The following is a 19,570-nucleotide window of genomic DNA, read 5'->3' as shown; positions in this document are numbered from 1 at the left end:
TCTCGGCCTCCAAATAAGCACCGTATAAAGCGCCAATATATAGTTCCAAAACACTTTCTGTCCTTGTTTTTGTCTTCTTCATTCTGCCTCCACTCCTTCATGGACAAGCTTCATCCCTCTTCTTCCTGACTCTGTCTCCCCAAATGAAGTGAGGCAGCTCCTTTTAGGCTGCACCTGGAAGTGATCCAGGTAGTTCGTTAGCAAGGCCTGGAATCACTCCCAGGTGAGTTGAAAGCCCAGTATAGCAAGGCTCTATCATCTCTACAGCTCCCCCTAGTGATATCCATGGAACCCAACAGGGCTGCATCCAACTCCCAGCATGCCCGGCGGGAATCCGTGGTGCCACAGCCACCCAGAGAGCCTGTCATCTAGTGTCCCGGAGAAGGTAGTGCCTTATGAATGCTCTCTCTCCCCCCCTGTCCTTCCATCCAGCTAGTGGCCATCCTTCACTCTATATATACAGTATATACAGGTAGCCCCCAGGTTACGGACATCCGACCTACGACTTACAAACGGGGCCACAGCTGCGACGCAAGCACCTCAGTAACTGCTGCTCCGTCATATTCGGCCTGGGGACGCTGCAAGCGGTGGCTGGATGGAGGCTGGAGGGGGGCGATTTCGCTGCTCGCGCAGTGTAGTGTCCCTCTACCCGTGGTCTATAGTCACCGGGGCCACAGCTATCGCTTATGTGCAGGATGGAGGCTTGATGGGGCTGTTCGTTGCCCGCCCACTATTCCGCCACAGCTACTGCTCCTGACTGGACGCAGGCTGGATGGAGCAGAGGGGGACATTTCAATTCCCGCCCACCACACACGGCTGCCCCATTCATTCTCAGTGGGTGGCTGGTAATGCTGCAAGCGGTGACCCGGTTGTGGCTGAACGAAGGCCATTGAGGATGAATGGGGTGGCAGGGGGTAGCAATGTAATGTGCATCGGGTGGCTGTCTGTTGAATGGGGGCGGTGGTGGGTGATTCATTACCTGCCTTTGGCTGCACTGTGTTCATTCTCAGTGGGCGGACACTGCAGGCAGCATACTGTAGTGGAGGTGACTGTGTGGTGGGAGGGTGATGAACCGCCCCTCGCCGCCCCCAGTCATTCTCAATAGCAAGCCTGCTTGTACTGCTGCGTACATAGCAGAACGTTGTCTCTTGTCAGTATATCAGACATATTGATGATGGGTGCCTTCCTGCTGTGATAGTGTATACAGTGCTGTGCAGAAGAGCTCATCTTTACCTTTTGTCTTCACCCTTCAAGAATGTCTCTGAAACACAAATCTGATGCAAGTGCTGGTGATACAGTAAAGAAGAGAAAAACCATCACCATTGAAAATAAAGTATAAATAATAAAAAGGTTAGAGAGAGGTGAAACTCCATCATTTATTGGCAGAGCACTTGGTTACAGTCGGTCAACAATAGCATTTATTAAAATAATGTACCTGTTCCGACTTACAAACAAATTCAACTTAAATACAAACCTACAGTCCCTATCTCGTATGTAACCCAGGGACTTCCTTTATATATATATACTGTATTTACTTGTGCAAGACGCACGCCCTAATTTTTACAAAGAAAATCGCGAAAATCGTTTTGCCCCATGTACAATGCGCATTGTGATTGTATAGGAAGCATTTAGAGAGAGAAAGAGTGCGAGCGAGATAGAGAGAGCGCGAGTGCGTGAGCAAGCAAGCGAGAGAGAGAGAGAGAGCGCGCGAGTGCACAAGCGAGAGAGCGAGCCCAAGCAGAAGAAGTAAACATTACAGAATTACATTTCCTTGTGTAAGACGCGCACCTGATTTGGTAATGCTAATTTTTGGGAAAAAAATGTGTGCATGGTACACGCGTAAATATTGTGGTCTCCGGCCGGGACGCCCAGGAGGACCAGAGGAGGGCTTGTGCCTCCTCCAGACCGCGAGGGGGTGTCTGTCCTGGTTATGTTGGGGGCCACAGGTAGAGGGCTTGGAAGCCCAACCCTGTAGGGGCCCGTGGCCACCGCCAGGCGGCACCCAGGTGCCTAAGGAACCCTGGAGCCCAGCACTTCCGCCACACCAGGAAGTGCTGGGGGGAAGACGACAGGGGACACAGCCGGCACTTCCACCACACTGGGGTGTGGCTAGGACTGATTGCCGGGAAGCAGCTGGAGCCCATCCGGGTTCCTATAAAAGGGGCCACCTCCCTCCAGTCATTGGCGGAAGTCGGGTGGAAGAGGACGGAGCTGGAGTGAGGACTGGAGGCGGCCAGGAGAAAGAAAGGCACAGGACTGTGTGGCCTGGACATTGGGGGAATCGGTGCTGGAGGCACTGGGGTTGTGAGTGCACGTTACATTGTAAATATTATTGTAAATAAACAGTGTGTTGGGTGAACTATGTTGTCCGTCTGTCTGTGTCCGGGCCAGCGTTCACAATATATATACAGTAATCCCTCGCTATATCGCGCTTTGACTTTTGCGGTTTCGCTCTATCGCGGATTTTATATGAAAGCATAACTAAATATATAACGTGGGTTCTGCGGGCAATGTGTCTTTTTACTTCCTGTACATGCTTCCTCAGTTGGTTTGCCCAGTTGATTTCATACAAGGAACGCTATTGGCGGATGACTGAGAAGCTAACCAATCAGAGCACACAGTTAAGTTCCTGCATGCTGAATGCAGTGTTAACCAGGAAGTCTCATCTCGCTCATTCAGCATCAACGTGTTTTGCTGTGTAAAGAGTTGTGCTCTTTTGTGTTTATCTTTGTGCATAGTCAAGCCCTTCATTATGGCTCCAAAACGATCTGCTACTGCTTCAGGGGCCGTGCCCAAGCAAAGCGGAAGATGTTAACGATTGCTGAAAAGGTAAACGTTTTGGATTTGTTGAAGGCTACGATTCTTTTATTTAAAAAGTAGGAAAGGAATATAAGATCTACGGCCGCAGTGTCCTTTTAACCAGGGTGCAAAACAAGTTGTAAGTGGATGTAATAAGGCAGTAGTCTGGATGGAATCTGCTTTAGGGATTTTGATTGAAGACTGTCAGAAGAAGAACAACGGCAGTGCTACACAATCGCCTGAAGTGGCTCCTTTAAGGGCTGTAACGCTCTCCTTTGTTGTGCAGTAAAATTAAACTCATTGTTATCGGACAAGTCATCGTGTCATTGTTGGTGAGTAACCATAATTAATTTTCTACTTACAGTACTTAGTACATGTACGTACGTTTAGTGTCACTGTACCCACATTTACTGTATACTATTTTTGTTGCATTGTACGTATTTATTGCTGGTGGCATGTCTATCGTAATGGCTGTAACATGTGACACTCAATATCTTTAAAATAATATTTAGCTTTTACTGTATATAAACAGTGTGTTTATATACATAATTTCAATGAATCTTACCTAATATCTAAGATGATACAAAGGGATTATGCTGTATAACTCTGCGGGGAATATTTATAAACAGTGTTGGAGAGTTTATAAGGGCTTAAAATATATAAAAATAACCCTAGAAACATATGGTTTCTACCTCGCGGATTTTCACCTATCACGGGAGGGTCTGGAACGCATAACCCCCGCAATCGAGGAGGGATTACTGTATATATATATATATATATATATATATATATATATATATATATATATATATAGTAAGAGACTGTTGGGACACCTCTGAGACGAAAGGATGGGGGAAGGCAGCTTTTGTAGAACACTACCTCCCCCAAGACACTAGATGGCAACTCTACCGGGGTATAGCAGTGCTTTGGATTCCCATAGTGCATCCTGGGACTTGGAGTTTGCTATCTCAGCCCTGTTGGGTACCGTGGGCACTGCCATGGGGGACACTGTGCAATGACCGGGATAGTCTTGCTTTCCTTATAGCACCATGAAGCATCCCTGAAGTACTAGGAAGATATGAGGATGGGAGCCACGAAGTACTTCCAGACTGATTAAGGAACTTTAATTCTCTGCCTGACCCAGAAGTGCTGACAAGTCACGTGGACGGAGGAACAGAAGCACTTCCGAGTCAAGAATTATATATACAGTACTTGATATTTCACTTGCCCGTGATATTGTGGCTGTGCTGCTTTGAGCAATATTTTTGAGAAGAAATAATTAAATATCTTCTTGGTGCTTTTACTTTGTGTCCTGAGCTTTTGGAGTTGAAGGGCAACAATGACTCCTAGCGTTCATATATATATATAGTATACACAATTTGCATGAGTGTGCTAACCGAAAAATATAATTTTTAAAGCTAATTACTGTATCAGGGCAGTAAGCATTATTTGCTCATGCAAAACCCTATTTACTATTACAATAAATACAAACATTGATGCAATAAAATTTAACAAAAATGTCTTGATATCTTGTGAGATGCCAAGAACAACACAGATTTTGTTCTCAAACCTTCTCTCGAAGCACTCCAGCCATTCCATGTATTTATTAAACTCTTCCAACAACACTCCTGATTCAAGTAATGAAATTATGATTTGTTGAAACAGTTGTGCTAATGGTGCAATTTAATAAATAAAAGGGTGCCCATAAATATCTGGGGTGCCTCAAGGAAGTGTTATAAAATGGCTTGACAGAGAGCTTGTACTGTATCAACAAGGCTATAATCAGTGAGTAACAAAACTCAAGGTCAGTTTTTAAAGATGTGGTATTCAAGCTACAGTAAAGATATTTGAAGAAGCTATAAATGCTGAAGGAAGAAAATGCAGTCAAAGACCTAAAGGGGTGTTTGCATCTGAAGAACAGTAATTAGAGGTAACATCTTTAAAGGAAGTAAGGAAATACAGGGAAGTGCTTGCTCTGTATCTGGCAGAGTAATGTGACACCACTAAACACTCTTCAAGTATATAAAAATGTCTTATAAGAAGTAGTCTTGCGAGGCCTATTACAGGTAAGAATTGTTTCTTGTGCAAAGGAAACAAGCAGAACGCATAACGGTATGCAAATGACTGTAAAGCATACAGCAACAACTAGCAATCAGAAAGTCTTAATGTATGAGTCCAAATTTTAGATTTTCAGTTTACAAAGACAGACATTTCAGAAGAGCTGTCAAGAAATACAATGATGCCAGTCTCTGGGCTTTTGTGAAGATTGTTAGTGGCTCTGTAATGACCTGCAGGTGCATTTCAGTCAACGGTGCGGAGGATCTGGTGAAAATCAGTGGAATGATGACTACTGAGGAATGTAAAAAGATTTTAATTCCATTTGCTGTACCATTGGGAAAACAACTCATTAGCAAAAACTTAATTGTTCAACAGGATAATGCTCACAAACATACTACAGATACAGTTAAGAGCAACTTGTAGTAGAAATCTCCAGAAAGAACTCTAACAGTATACTGGCTACTTCAGAGCCCTGACGTCGATATTGTCGAAACTGTGTGGGATCACTTAGACAGAAAAAAGAACAAGAAAACAGTCAATGTCAAAAGAAAGGTTACAGCGAACCTTGCAGGAAACTTGACAAAATATTACCAGAGCACTACTTGAAAAAATGTTAAAGTGGTGTACCAGAACAAATTGCCTTATTTTTATATTCCGAGGGGAGCACACATATACCAGTTTGTTTTAAAAGGCACGACACGTTCTTGTTACTTTATGCTGTATCAGTGTTTATTTGTGTGTTCTCTCATGTTCATATAGAGTCTTAATGAGAACGTAATTACTTATCACCCAGATGAATTGCTGTAAGATTTCCATCTGTTAGTACAGGATTTTGAAAGATCTCACTTCCTAAAAGTCAGCCTTTGATATGGCCATCTATTAGTTTTCTAAACCTCTGATTTAATTAAAAGTTACCGTTCCTAAAACATATCATGGTAGCAGTGTTTGCAAGGTAAATTATCCTAACACACTTGTTAATGGGATGGATAGATAGATAGATAGATAGATAGATAGTTAGTTGGATGGATAGATAGATAGATAGATAGATAGATAGTGTCACACACGTGCGATTGGGGGCAGCCAAAAGGACCAATGAAGAGTGAAAACTCACCGGACGGGAATATAAGATGGCATATTAATGCTTCTCTGCTTTTTTCATCAGAAAGACCGAAAAACAGGTGAATCCCTATGTGTGAAATCTCTGCTAAAAAACGAAAAAGCAAGACCTTCCACATTCTTGCCGTCGCCACGTGACAACTTCAACCCGGTCGCCCCCTGATGACATCATCTCCGTCCCATCCCGTTCACGTCATCTCACTTCTACACCAATTTCTGGTCCATCTGCCATAAAAACCAGCAGCCTTTCCAGTATGATTGCTGAATGTATATGCTAATTCTTTCACTCTGTACAAGAAGAAGCGGATATTCTGGCTTACCTACAGTATATGGAGATATGTCTCTTTGGTCTCTTTATCATAGTAGATTGTAGACAGTAAAAGTTACCGGTCCTAAAACATATTATGGCAGCAGTGTTTGCAAGGTACGTTATCCTAACTCACTTGTTTATGGGATAGATAGATAGATAGATAGATAGATAGATAGATAGATAGATAGATAGATAGATAGATAGATAGATAGATAGATAGATAGATAGATAGATAGATAGATAAAACTTGAAATTTATTTGTCTTGTGTAGAAAATGTCAGTACCTAGAAATAAAATTAGCATGCATAACTGGGAATTGGGAAAACTTCGTTTACATAGTGACCAGGCCAAGTTTTGAACCCAGAACACAGAGCTGTAAAGCACATACCCAAAAGCACTATTGCAGACCTCCTTGCCATGCCTAAAATTGTTCGAAACCACCATAATACAAATTATTAATGCACATTAATATGTCACTTGTTAGCATTTTATTTTCCTGTGTCCAAAACAAGTAAAGACAATTTTAGCTTCCGTCCATATATTTTCGAAACCCTATTTTCAAGTTACATAATTGTAGGAAGCCGAATGCTGAAGAAGATGCTAGTCTTTGATAAGTCATGATCAGGCCCACATTCAGCCACTTTAGAATCATCAGCTATGCCGTATACATTTGCAATGTGGGAGAAAACTGTAGCCCACAGAGTAAACCTACACAAACACATGCTAAACATCCAAACAACTCATAGAAGACATGCCAGAAGGTATGCAACTGAGTCTAAGCTCTGAGTATTAAAATCTACTGTGCTCATTGCCACCTACTGTACTTCCTACAGAATGGCTAGGAAAAGATAATGGGCACGAAGCACAAGAAGTAACACACCGTATTCATCATTTTTTACTTGTACACTAACTTTCAGATTTATATACTGCCTAAAAATGTATAATTTTTCCACATCCCTGGAATTGTGCCTATAATTAAGAAATATTGGAAAAAGGGAAAAATGTCACATAACTGATCTCCATACTTCCGAAGTTTGACAATTCATTTTGTGTCATGCTTTTTTTCAAGAAGGCCCTCTCTCTTCATTTATGTCATTGTTCGGCCAGGGATCATGGAATCACGACTCATTTGGATGAAGTGGCTTTAAGAAGCGTGTGTTATGTATTTTCAACCAGTTTTAGTAATGAATCAGTGCAAATGCTTTAAATCAAAACTCTGCATAAAAATAAACTTGAGTTTTTACCAGTTGCCTATATTTTATATAGTGCCTTCACATCAGAGTCCATCTAAAAGTGGTTCAAAGTGTTGAGTACAGAATACTTTTTTCTGATAGAGATTATGGCTCTGTATATTTACCACAGATATATTAAGTAAAGTAATAATTTCATTATATTTGGTTAATATATACTATAGTACAATGTGCATGAGTACATATTAAAGTATTAATACAGCATAATCTTACTAATATTGTAAACTCCATGGTCCAGACCTAAGAAGGACATGTTTCTCGGGTGGTCGTAGACAATCAGAAGAGACAGGTGTGGGAGATGGCCAGCTGTTCATCCCAGCCAATACCCCCAGGCCGCCAGATGGAGCCCTCCCTGTAGCATGGAAGTGCCCCAAAGACCAGAAGGGAATCCTGGACAATCCATCCATCCATCCATTTTCTAACCCGCTGAATCCGAATACAGGGTCACGGGGGTCTGCTGGAGCCAATCTCAGCCAACACAGGGCACAAGGCAGGAACCAATCCTGGGCAGGGTGCCAACCCACCACAGGACACACACAAACACACCCACACACACACCAAGCACACACTAGGGCCAATTTAGAATCGCCAATCCACCTAACCTGCATATCCTGGACAATGGAGTTTCTATTCTCAACCCTGCTGGATACCGTGGGGCCCACCAGAGGATGCTGCAGGGAGGCTCAAGGACTTGCATGTGCACTATAACCCGGAAGACATCTTAGTCACAGCAACAGAGGAAATGACATGCTTCTGGGATGAAGAAGGAGAGTTTTATCTGACCCAGAAGTGCTAAGAAGTCAAGTGGACAGGGGTTCAGGAGTACTTCCGGGTCATGGACTATAAAAGACTATGAGAAACCCCAGACGAGTGAGCTGAGCTGGGTGGAAGGGTGGCAACGTGTCTGGGAGAGGAGGATTGTGTATTGATTATAGATTTGATTGCGTTTATGAATATAGTGGAGTAGAGAGTGTTTGGTGCACGTTATTATAATAAAAACAATAATAATTGGACTTTTACCTGGTGTTTGGCGTGGTACCTGAGGGTTCAAGGGAGTGGGGTTAGAACTGGAAGGCACAATTAGATTACTTAGAAGAAGCAATTATAGGAGACTGCTCCTGTGCTGCTAAAATCAACTGGCATGAGTGTGTGGCAGCTGGTGAACCTTAGGTAAGATCCTGGCTTTGGATCGCTCACAGACATGGCACCACTAACCTCAGCTGTGCAGTGTAAGGTAGAGCTGTATGTGCAGATTCGGGGTGAGATGGCTGGGAGTGCACGGAGCCTCAGAATATCTATATGGCGTTACAGACTGACCAAAGTAGGAGACAGCAGGTTTAACCATAAAGAGACAAATGCGTCTTTTAAGAGCCAACTACCATCATTATTATGAGAGTGACAATTTCATTCCTCCATCTCTCACATACAGGGTTGTTACATTATAAATAAACAAGCTGGTGCTTTGAAGTTTATCCACTTACACAGCTGCACAAAATGTCTGCCTATTTCAGGCAGTTTATGTAGATATAAACTACAGCATATATTTATCTCCCATATCCTACTATTATATAACATTTGACAAATGGGTCCCCACAACTCCAGTGTCCTGTATCGAAATCTCTGCCTGGCTGCTATTTGTGTGTGGAGTTTGCACATTCTCTCCATGTCCTTTTCTAACCTTCATTAGTTACTATTGTATCTTCTCACAAGCCAAAGACATACAGATTACTCTCAATGATGGCTCTGAGATGCCAGACTTGAGAGTGTGTGTGAGTGTGCCCAGAAATGACACCCAATGCAATGCTGGTTCATGCCTTGCACCTGATGCTAGTCAGATAGGTTCCTGCTTCTTACTAAACCCTATGACTACAATGGATTAGATAGATAGATAGATAGATAGATAGATAGATAGATAGATAGATAGTGTGAAAAGCTGGCCCTGGCACAGACAGACGGACATGTTTTCACCCATCACACCGTTTATTTACACTATGTACAGTATATAAAGTCATGTGCACTCACACAACCCCAGTGCCCCTGGCACCGAATTCCCCAAAGTCCAGGGCCCACAGTCACTGTGCCTTTGTTCCTGGCCGCCTTCTGTCCTCTCTCCAGCTCCGTCAACACTGCCTCCCGACTTCCACCAATGACTGGAGGGAGGCGGCCCCTTTTATGGGAACCCGGATGGGCTCCAGCTGCTTCCCGGCACTTAGTCCTGCGCACCCGGAAGCCGTCCGTGTATTCCCTTTCGTCTTCCCCCCGGCACTTCCTGGTGTGGCAGAAGTGCCGGGCTCCCGGGATAAATAGGCACTGGGGCGCCGTCTGGCGGTGGCCACGGGTCCCTACAGGGCTGGGCTTCAAAGCCCCCTACCCGAGGCCTCCTGTATAACCAGGACGGACGCCCCTTCTTCTGGAGGAGGCACACACCCTCCTCTGGTCCTCCAAGGCGTCCCGGCCGGGCTCCATCCCCAGCCAAAGACCACACGGGATAAACCGGCATCGGGGCGCCGCCTGGCGGTGACCACGGGTCCCTACAGGGCTGGGCTTCCAAGCCTTGTACCCGTGGCCTCCAACATAACCAGGACGGATGTCCCCTCGTGGTCTGGAGGAGGCACAAGCCCTCCTCTCCTCCTCCTGGGCGTCCCGGCCAGGCTCCAGCCCCGGCCGGGGACCACAATAGATAGATAGATGCATTATGCAGACTAATTGCTTTTGGTATAAAAGAGCCCCAGTAGTATTTCTTGGCACACTTCTGCTGAATAATTTGTTGGCTGAAAGTACTCAGCTTTAGTATGTCAGAGAGAGGATCTGCAGCATTGTTCATAATGGCACTCAGTTTTGGAAATTAAATTAAAATATATTTTACCTGTTTGTGTTACCAGCCATCAGCTGAAACAAAATAGCTTGGTGTGCATACTGTATATATGTAAGTTCTATCTAACAGTTAAACAATTTTAATTTGTAAATTGTCATACTTGCAACTCACCACATGTCAATCTGAGTAGAATACTCTGTGGATCCCAGAAGCACATCAGGAGGGCGGTACCAGAGTGTCACCACTTCATTGGAATAAGTCTTTGTGGGCACTGACTTGGCTCGAGCAAGACCTACAGAAGAAGAGATGTGTTTTGGTAAAATTAAGTGGTATGTTCACAGCATAAGACAGTAATATCTGAGTGACCTTTTTTAATATTATGTAAAGTAATTGAGGATATCCAAGAAGCAATGGCATTAAGAATTGACATTGTGGCTCCAATACCTGACTCTATGGCTGGCTGGAGGGGCTTACCAAAATCAGCAAGTTTAAGTTCACCACGCTCATTGATGAGGAGATTCTGAGGCTTGAGGTCCCTGTGGAGGATCTTCCTCTTGTGGCAATAAGACAGGCCCCTCAGGAGCTGAAACATGAAGATCTACCAAAAGTGGGATGATGCGTGTTAGAAAGATGAGGAGGTGTGAAATAAACAGTTTAACATAGTACCACAAAGCTGTACCTTACTAAGCTCACCAAAGAGTCATCTGTGGTAACTGCTCTGTGCTTCAGATGCACAAAGGATATGATCAACTTGCTTCATATGTAATATATAAATGTATCATATGCAATTAAGATGATGTTAATAGCCTTAAGGAAAGTGATCTGCTCCTGAATTTGGTAATTAGGAGAGTGACATGCAATAAGAATAGTTAAGAGTGGGTTCTGATACCCATAATCCCTACTGGTTGGAGGGACGTTGTGTGTTGCAGAACTTTAGATTTATTTATCAGTATCTGTTATAGTTTTTAGTCCAATGACTTATATGAGCTGTTGTGTAAAGTCTGATTTTCCAGTGATAACCAACCTTATTAGGGGGTTGAAAATGTTATCTTAGTTTACATACTGTGTGTATAGTGTCAGGATTCTTTGTATTTTCCTTAACGTATAAATTTTATACATAATTTGAATGTGAAGAATTCAAAGGCAGATCATGAAACTGGTTGGAATAAAGAGTAGGGAGTCCTTGGGATCATTGTGACCTAGGCTTAGAATTTTACATTGCTATGTTCAGGGGGAAAATCTGAAGACAGGATCTCTGCCATTTACTTTGGGGGCACAAGTCCCTCCTTTTATGTGATCGATAATATCATCAAAAATAATAAGAAACAGCAAGAAATATGGAATGTCAAAAAGTTCACAAAAAAAACATACTCTCCAGACACATGACTTTGGGATCATTTTTATGTATCTACAAAGCTGCATGTCTTTCAGCAGTTTATGGTGGTGATAACCAAACTGATAATCTATTTTTATAAGTTCTGGAATAGCATTCTGAGTTTTCATTTTGTGAAAAATCTAAGAATAGAAGAATCAAGCAATGCCTTTTTTAACAGCTTATTGGGGTGGAATAGGGTTTTGATTTTTATTAAAAATAAAACTTTACTGTTGCATAATAGACTCTGCTAGTTGTGTTATGGTGAGGGGATATCATATTTAGGAAGGAGAAACATCTGAGTTGTCTGTGGCTGACCGGGTTCTCTATTATATTGTATATATTGTACAGCTCTTACCTTCACATTTTGTACATTCATGATGCCACAATTGTCCAGATACTGTTTCAAATCATTGTCCTGAAACACAATTGAAATAAAGATAAAATGAAAGTAAATTATTACAATCCATGAATTGTCTATTGTACAGGTTAACAGACAAATTGTTGCAGAGTGGAGTAATTGTTTTTAACATAATTTTTTTTTTGTTTATTTAGAAATCTTAGTTTTTGTGATTTATTGATGGTAACAAATATTTTGCTACCTGATATACCTAATTATAGGAGTGGTATTTAATTAGGCCGTCCTTCCTTTACTTTGCTTTGATAGAACTTTATTTGGAATTTTGTCTTTTTTACAGATGATCTTTAAATAAATAAATACATAGATAGATAAAATACACACACACACATATATATATAGTCACACACTTGCGACTAGGAGTGAGCTGAATGGACCAAGTGGAGGTGATTACCTACCGGCCCAGGGGATGGCGGGGTGCTCTAAACCTATTTCTGTTATCTCTGCAGACCAAATGCGGGAAAACCTGTCTGAATTAACGTCACGTCCGGTTCTGGCGCACAGACTGACGTCACTCCCTGTTCCGGCACCCAGACTGATGTCACTTCCTGTTCCGGTCAAATGACATCACTTCCGGTTTACAGCATATAAATCCTCCATCTTGCCAAACTAGTTCAGTTCATTCTGGGAACTGAAACCAATAACAACTTTGTCTTGACTTAAAACATTTGCAGCCAGGAACAATATACGGGTGGCTGCCCCAAACCTTTTTTTAGTGTGTTGAGACTCGTTCTTTTACAATATATATATTGTACAAATATATATAGGCCCATGATGTAAATGACTGGAACCAAGTAGGGGGATCTCCAACAGTGGACACGGCGGTGAGTGCTGTGTGCACGGTGAGGGGAGAAAGACCGAGAGGGCTGGCAGGACGGGGGCTGAATATTAAAATGGCAGATGGCAGGCTGCAAGTCTTTAAAAGGCTGCTCACAGAGAATATATCTATACGGTAGACTCACCAGATACTCAAACACAAGGGTGAGAGAGCGATCCGTGTGGATGATGTCATGTAGCGTCACAATGTTGGCATGCTTGAGGTTCTTCAGAAGGGACACTATAAAACATATTAAATCATTGTCTTAATGAACTTAATGCATTTAAAATTCCAGTCTTTAAAATGTTGATGCTTTCAGATAGAATCTTTTAATGCCTTGGATTACCAAAAGTTTTCAGAAGACAATAGGAACAGACATTTTGAAAAGAATGAGCTATTGTAAGTTCACTGACCAGTAGATGGCACTATTCTTACCAAAATGAAGCATCTATGAGTATATTAACTGTAATAATTATCATTTTATTTACAAAACACATATGCTTCTCATAATATACCAATTATCTTCTCCCCCTCACCACAATCATCCCTAGGATATGCATGCTCACTCCAAAAACCTGGTGGGGTTCAGTTGTCGTACCCTCTCGGATGGCAGTGCAGGGGGCACCCTCTTCGTGTTCTAATCGAATTTCTTTCAGGGCCACCAGGTTCTCGGTCAGTTTACTCCGACCTTTAAACACAGTGGCGTAAGTCCCCTGATCAAGAACAAGAAAACAATGAATTATGAGAAAGAATCCTGGAACTGATACTATCATTTACTCCACAGCAGCCTGGGGTTTAAGCATTCAACAACGTGGAGAGTGGCAGACATGAACTCAAGTTTTGGCAGTACATTGTTGTACTTTATAATAATTTTTAACATTTCTATATAGTGATTTTCATGTTTTAAATTAAAGTTATATAGTTTCAGAGTCAAAAGCAATGTTTCCTCAAAGCTCCTAAGACCTGGTTTTTGAGTTTCAGCCTACTCACTGCCTGTGTGGAGTTTGCACATTCTCCCTTTGTCTTCCTGAATCCTTTGGCACATCTCAAAGTAATGCAGTTAGTTTAATTGACAACTCTAAATCGTCTCTGTATGAATGAATGTAGGTGTGTATGTCACCATGCTCTGGGATGAGTTGGTGCCCCATCTAGCATTGTTTTCTGTCTTGATTCCTATTCCTTTGCTGTTTGGAACCCCCTTAACCTTAAACTGATGGGTGGGTGATAATTTAATTGCTTAAAGGCCTATGAGATACTGTAAGTTGAACCAATGCAAACTTTAATAACGACACAGTAGAATTTCTGTCTTGCTTGTTAAATGAGGTCAATCTTACTTGACATTAGGACTTTGTAAGGGCTAGGTGAAGGTCAGATATGTTTAAATTAATGATGCCAAATTTGCAAAAGAGTGTGTGCTCTTTTTAAGAACATTTGATCTCTCAAAAGAGAAGTCTTTTGTTGTTTGATGCTGATTAGGAAAAAAAAAACATTTACTTAGGACTGTTTTGGACTAAGCAATATGACCTCTTTACTGCTTACTATTGTTTGACTTGACCTTGTACCCCCACTATCCACTGAGCCTGGGTGAAATGGATACACTGGCTTACGCAATACTGGCTGATCTAATCTTACCAGCTTACTAAGAAGCCTTTCCATATTAATACTAAAAGAGAATATTACAAGTGTTTACAGTCTTTATGCTAAAGGCAAACTATGCAAAGTAGAGTCTCAGCCAGAAGGATTCAGGTTGCATTCTGGACTGTTTTCGTAAGTAAATTTATCCTTCAAACATTTATGAACAAATCTAATTATACCTAATATTCATAGTGTATTGTAAAAGTCACTTTATGAAACAAAACAATTTGTTTTTACAAATGCTTGGCTAAGATTATATATCTCAGTAACTTGTGAATTACAATATTTGCTGCTGATTTTATTAAAAGTTAAAATTTAATAATCAGTGAACAAATAGCTACAATAAAAAACAGCAGCACCAGCTTTCAATACATACAACACAAACCTACTGCTGCCTTTACTCTGCACCATTGTCTGTACATCATCTGATGGAGACAGTTAAGCATCCAGCTAGGCCTTCACATTCCGTGAAGCTACCATTTATCAAGGAACAGCAGTTGATATACTACAACACTGACAAAAAGCATAAAATAAACTGTACATATTGTACAAAGGAAGGGCAGTTTGCTTGGTAAAGTTCAGAAATAATACAGGGTAGTCCAGATCTAATTATGCAATTTTCATTACGCTATAATTTATGAAGTTTATTATATAGAGAATTCACAACTGAATGGAGGACAAGTGGGACATTACGTGGATAATCAGTGAATTGATTCAATGTAAGTCCATTTTCGTTAATTACAAAATATTTTGAACAATTCTTTTGTCTTGCATTGTTTTCCTGCATTGCATTAAAAGTTGCATAATTACAGCTGGACCACCCTATATATGATCCCTTCAGAAAGTATTCAGACCCCTTTACTTTTTATACATTTTATTATGTTGCAGTCTTATGTTAAAATCATTTAAATTCATTTTGCCCCTCAACAAGTAACACTCAACCCCAAGAAAGACAAAGCAAAAACAGGGTTCAAGAAATCTTTGCAAATTTATTAAAAATAAAATACCAAACTATCACATTGAAACAAGTATTCAGACCCTTTACTCAGCACATCTTTGAAGCACCTTTGACAGTGATTGCTATCTGAAATCTTCTTGGGTATGACTTGACAAGCACATTTGGATTTTTAGATTTTCTGCAGATCCTCTCAAGGACTTTCAGGTTGAATGGAGACCGTCAGTGAACATCTATTTTCAGGTCTTTCCAGAGATGTTTGATTGGGATCAAGCTTGGGCACTGCCAGGGTTACCCAAGAACATTCACAGAGTTGACCCTAACTCTCTGCTGCATTGTCTTTGCTTTGTGCTAAAGGTCACTGTCCTTTTGGAAGGTGAATCTTTGTCCCAGTCTGGGGTCCAAGGCACTCTGGAGAAGGTTTTCATAATGGATATCTCTGTACTTTACTTTGCTTAGATTTTTCTCAGCCCTGACTAGTCTTCCAGTCAGTGCCACTGAAAAAAAAAACAAAACATGCCACCACCCTGCATTACCATTGGAATGGCATTGCACAAGTCATGAGTATTGCCTGTTGTCCTCCATGCAAGATACTCAGAATTGAGGCCAAACAGGGCAAACATAGTTTAATCAGGTAAAATAATCTTATTTAATATAGGCTGAGAGTCCATTAGGTGTCTTTTTGCAAACCCCAAGGGTGCTTTCATGTGTCGTTGAGTCACTCTTCTATAAAGTCCATTTAGAAGTTTCTCCTATCTCCACACAGGTTCATTGGAGATCATCTGGAGTAACCATTGCTCAGTTTTGCCAGGTGGCCAGCTCTGTGAAGGGCCGTGGTTATTCAAAACTTATTCCATTAAAGAATTATGGAGGCCACTGTGCTCTTGGGAAAATTCAGTGCTGCTGAAATTTGTTGTAGCCATCCCCATATTTCTTCTTTGACACAATTCTGTCACTAAGCTTTGCCGGCAACTCCTGAGACGTCATGGCTGATTGTTGCTCTGATACACATTGTCAACTGTACTGTGTGAACTTCTGTAGACAAGTGTGTGACTATTCTAATGATGTCCAATCAAATGAATTGACCGCAGGTGAACACCAAACAAGGTGTAGAAACACCTCGACGAAGATCAATAGAATGGTAACGCACCTGAGCTGGATTTCAAGTGTCAAAGCAAGGGGTCTGAATATTTGTGTCAATGGATTTTATTTTTGTTAAGTTTGCAAGTATTCCTAAATGTTTCCTCTTTTAACTTTATCATTCTGGAGTATTAAGCATTGTTTGATTAGAGAAAAAAATAAATTAAAACAATTTTAGCACAAGGCTGCAACATAACAAAATGTGAAAAAAGTGAAGGGGTCTATTTTCTTTGTGATGGAACTGTAGCTTATCAAAAGCATGTCTTTATAACCCACTATGTCTTTTAGATTGCACTGAATGAGCTTTTAATCATTGAGTAATAAGCCTAATTAAAAATTCATCAGTAGATTAGATGCTTGTTGGCGGACAGGCAGCAGTGCTGCTTTTGATGTCATCTGTGCAATTCAGAGTAGAATTTAGAAAGCTAATGAAGAAGCATAACTTGGGGAGGGCTCCTTTCTGAATGTGTGTGGCACTTGTGCAGAAAGGTAGAAGTGAATATTCCCAGTCATTGAAACTATTTGTTTAAATATTGGACCAAGCAATATCTACAGGTAAGTATAATTCTGTATATTCACACCAGACATTGTGGTTTGCCTCTGTATCGTGTAACAATGCAGTGTCTTTCAACTGGCCCACAGCTTTAAACCAGAATTGTAATTGTCTTCTTGCTCCTTACTATGTATGAGAAAGTGTGATAATATAAAACTAATTTAAATGCTTTGCTGAGGCAGATATTTATTTTAATTAACAAAATTATTCACTGATTTCAGGTTTAATTGTTACTAAACTAACAAATGCAGCAGTTTGCAAAAATCCGATGCTTACCTCTCCAAGCTTGTCCAATTTAACATAAGTCTCCAGTTTCCCAAAACCAATGTCGGACTGTAAATAAATAGAGAGAAGAACATGAGGATTGCAATAAAAATATCCACTGCAACAATAAATTAAACAGGTTCATTAGTTCTGATGTATTAAGAAGAAAAACAGCATTATCCAGTTAAAAATAAATTGTCTTCAAGACTGAAATGCTGGCCAAAGTGAACAAATTAAAAAACAAAGGCTGTTGTCAGCAAGTATTACTGTTTTCAATTATGCACTATTACTCATTAGCATCCATTAGTGGCCAATTACTGACTTATTAGAAAGACAGCATAATAAATATTCTTTTGCCTTGTGAAACTTTATCAGTTAAACATATTATTGCAATTTGCTAATAACCAGCTTTCCATGCTTAATGATTGCCTAATGTTATTTTGCTTTGTATGTAATTGGAGGGTTAATACGTTGTTAATGCCTATTGTCCCCTAACTCTCTTTTTCTAATATTATATAACCAACCATTTCTAATTCTACAGAGGACTTCTTTTCATGTATTACAACTGAATTTTCAGATTATTAATAAGTGAAAGCCCCACACTCACTTTACAGGTTTAAGTGAAAAATAGACTACTTCACCTCACCTTGGCCCTTTGGAGCCAAAAGACTTAGTATCATTAAAGCTGCAAATCAGCTTCTAGCGAAAGAAAACATTATGGCTGTGAAGTGTTTTGTGCTTACCAGAGAGGCCCTGCGGGACATCCTGCTGAGGGGTTTTGGGTCAGGAGGGCAATCCAACTGGATTTTTTGTAGGAATTCTTTTGGGAGTCGATTGTCTACCTGCAGAGGAAAGATTTTGACTATAGACGTTACATATACCCAGGGTTCAAAAGAATGAACACTAAATCTAATCTAAGAAATTCAATCTCAAAGATTCTCTAGCTTAGAGAAAACAGTATGCTGCCTGTGCAGGTGGTATAATGTCAAATCATGTATTACCTCTAAGTTCAAAGTCATCATTCGTATTTGTACATATGTTCGTAAGCTCATAACCAGAGATATAACCCCAAAATGAAAACCAAAAGAATTCTAATCAAGTATAGTTTTACTATCTCTCGGCCATAGTACTATTCACTCAATATAGCACAAAGACTAGTGTATATAAAATATACTGTCCATGATGACAACACTTAAAACTTATGTGAAGTCACATAACAATGATCCCAACTGCATGATCACTATACAAAGTATAAATATAATTAAAAGAAAAAAATAAGTTGAAGCTCAAGCACAAAGCAAAATCCATGGTCCCCAGCCAGTTGAATGTATTTGTATTGTTTAAGCACACATTTTACATAATAGGGCTGTTAAATAATAAACATTTTTATCCATCCATCCATCCATTTTCTAACCCGCTGAATCCGAATACAGGGTCACGGGGGTCTGCTGGAGCCAATACCAGCCAACACAGGGCACAAGGCAGGAACCAATCCTGGGCAGGGTGCCAACCCACCACAGGACACACACAAACACACCCACACACCAAGCACAAATGTAATTAATCACAATACGTCCCTCGATCAATCTCAATCAATCGCAAGTTTGACCAAGGTGGTTCAGCAATGTCCAGTGGTTCCCTGTAAATGTAGCTGCTGTCAAACTTCTTAGCTGAATAAACTGAGAAGACTAGTGCCTGTCACATAAATCCTTGATACATGACACAATTGTTCCAAGTGAAGATAATATGTAGGAATTGTCAGACCTCACTAAATGATGTATCTCAGCCCTGTATCTTCAACTACATTTAGAGGCCTACAGTTTGATGTGATCCACTTTGCAACAAATAGCGGCAATTAATGCTTCAGATTTTGTTTAATTTATGGATGTAAGTGAAATTGTACATTTATCGACTATAGTCTGTCACAGATTTTGCTGCCTGACATTAGAGTTTTTAACAGTAGCATTGTGTATGTTTTGCTTGTAGGTGATAATCGAAAGAATTTGTACTACTGTAATAAATTTAAATTTGCCCCCAAAAAAGTTTGCAAGTATTAACAATTTTGTTC

At 40.7% G+C, this 19,570-nt stretch overlaps 1 protein-coding gene across 3 annotated transcripts in view; it reads right to left on the bottom strand.

Moving 5' to 3' along the window:
* Nucleotides 1–19,570, bottom strand: part of cdk18 (cyclin dependent kinase 18) — a 324,367-nt gene that overhangs the window by 63,790 nt on the left and 241,007 nt on the right. For all 3 annotated transcript variants that reach the window (XM_039748505.1, XM_039748503.1, XM_039748504.1), the window contains 7 exons: nt 18,246–18,344; nt 17,515–17,571; nt 13,554–13,668; nt 13,101–13,195; nt 12,079–12,138; nt 10,823–10,946; nt 10,520–10,640 (listed from right to left, as the gene is read on the bottom strand). In XM_039748505.1, the coding sequence (XP_039604439.1) occupies nt 10,520–10,640; nt 10,823–10,946; nt 12,079–12,138; nt 13,101–13,195; nt 13,554–13,668; nt 17,515–17,571; nt 18,246–18,344 (671 nt within the window). The remainder of the gene's footprint in view (nt 1–10,519; nt 10,641–10,822; nt 10,947–12,078; nt 12,139–13,100; nt 13,196–13,553; nt 13,669–17,514; nt 17,572–18,245; nt 18,345–19,570) is intronic.

The sequence above is a fragment of the Polypterus senegalus genome, chromosome 3 (genome assembly GCF_016835505.1).
Source record: "Polypterus senegalus isolate Bchr_013 chromosome 3, ASM1683550v1, whole genome shotgun sequence".
Lineage (NCBI taxonomy): Eukaryota > Metazoa > Chordata > Cladistia > Polypteriformes > Polypteridae > Polypterus > Polypterus senegalus.
Note: the sequence above shows the minus strand (reverse complement) of the source record. Positions and strands in the feature narration are given on the sequence as shown.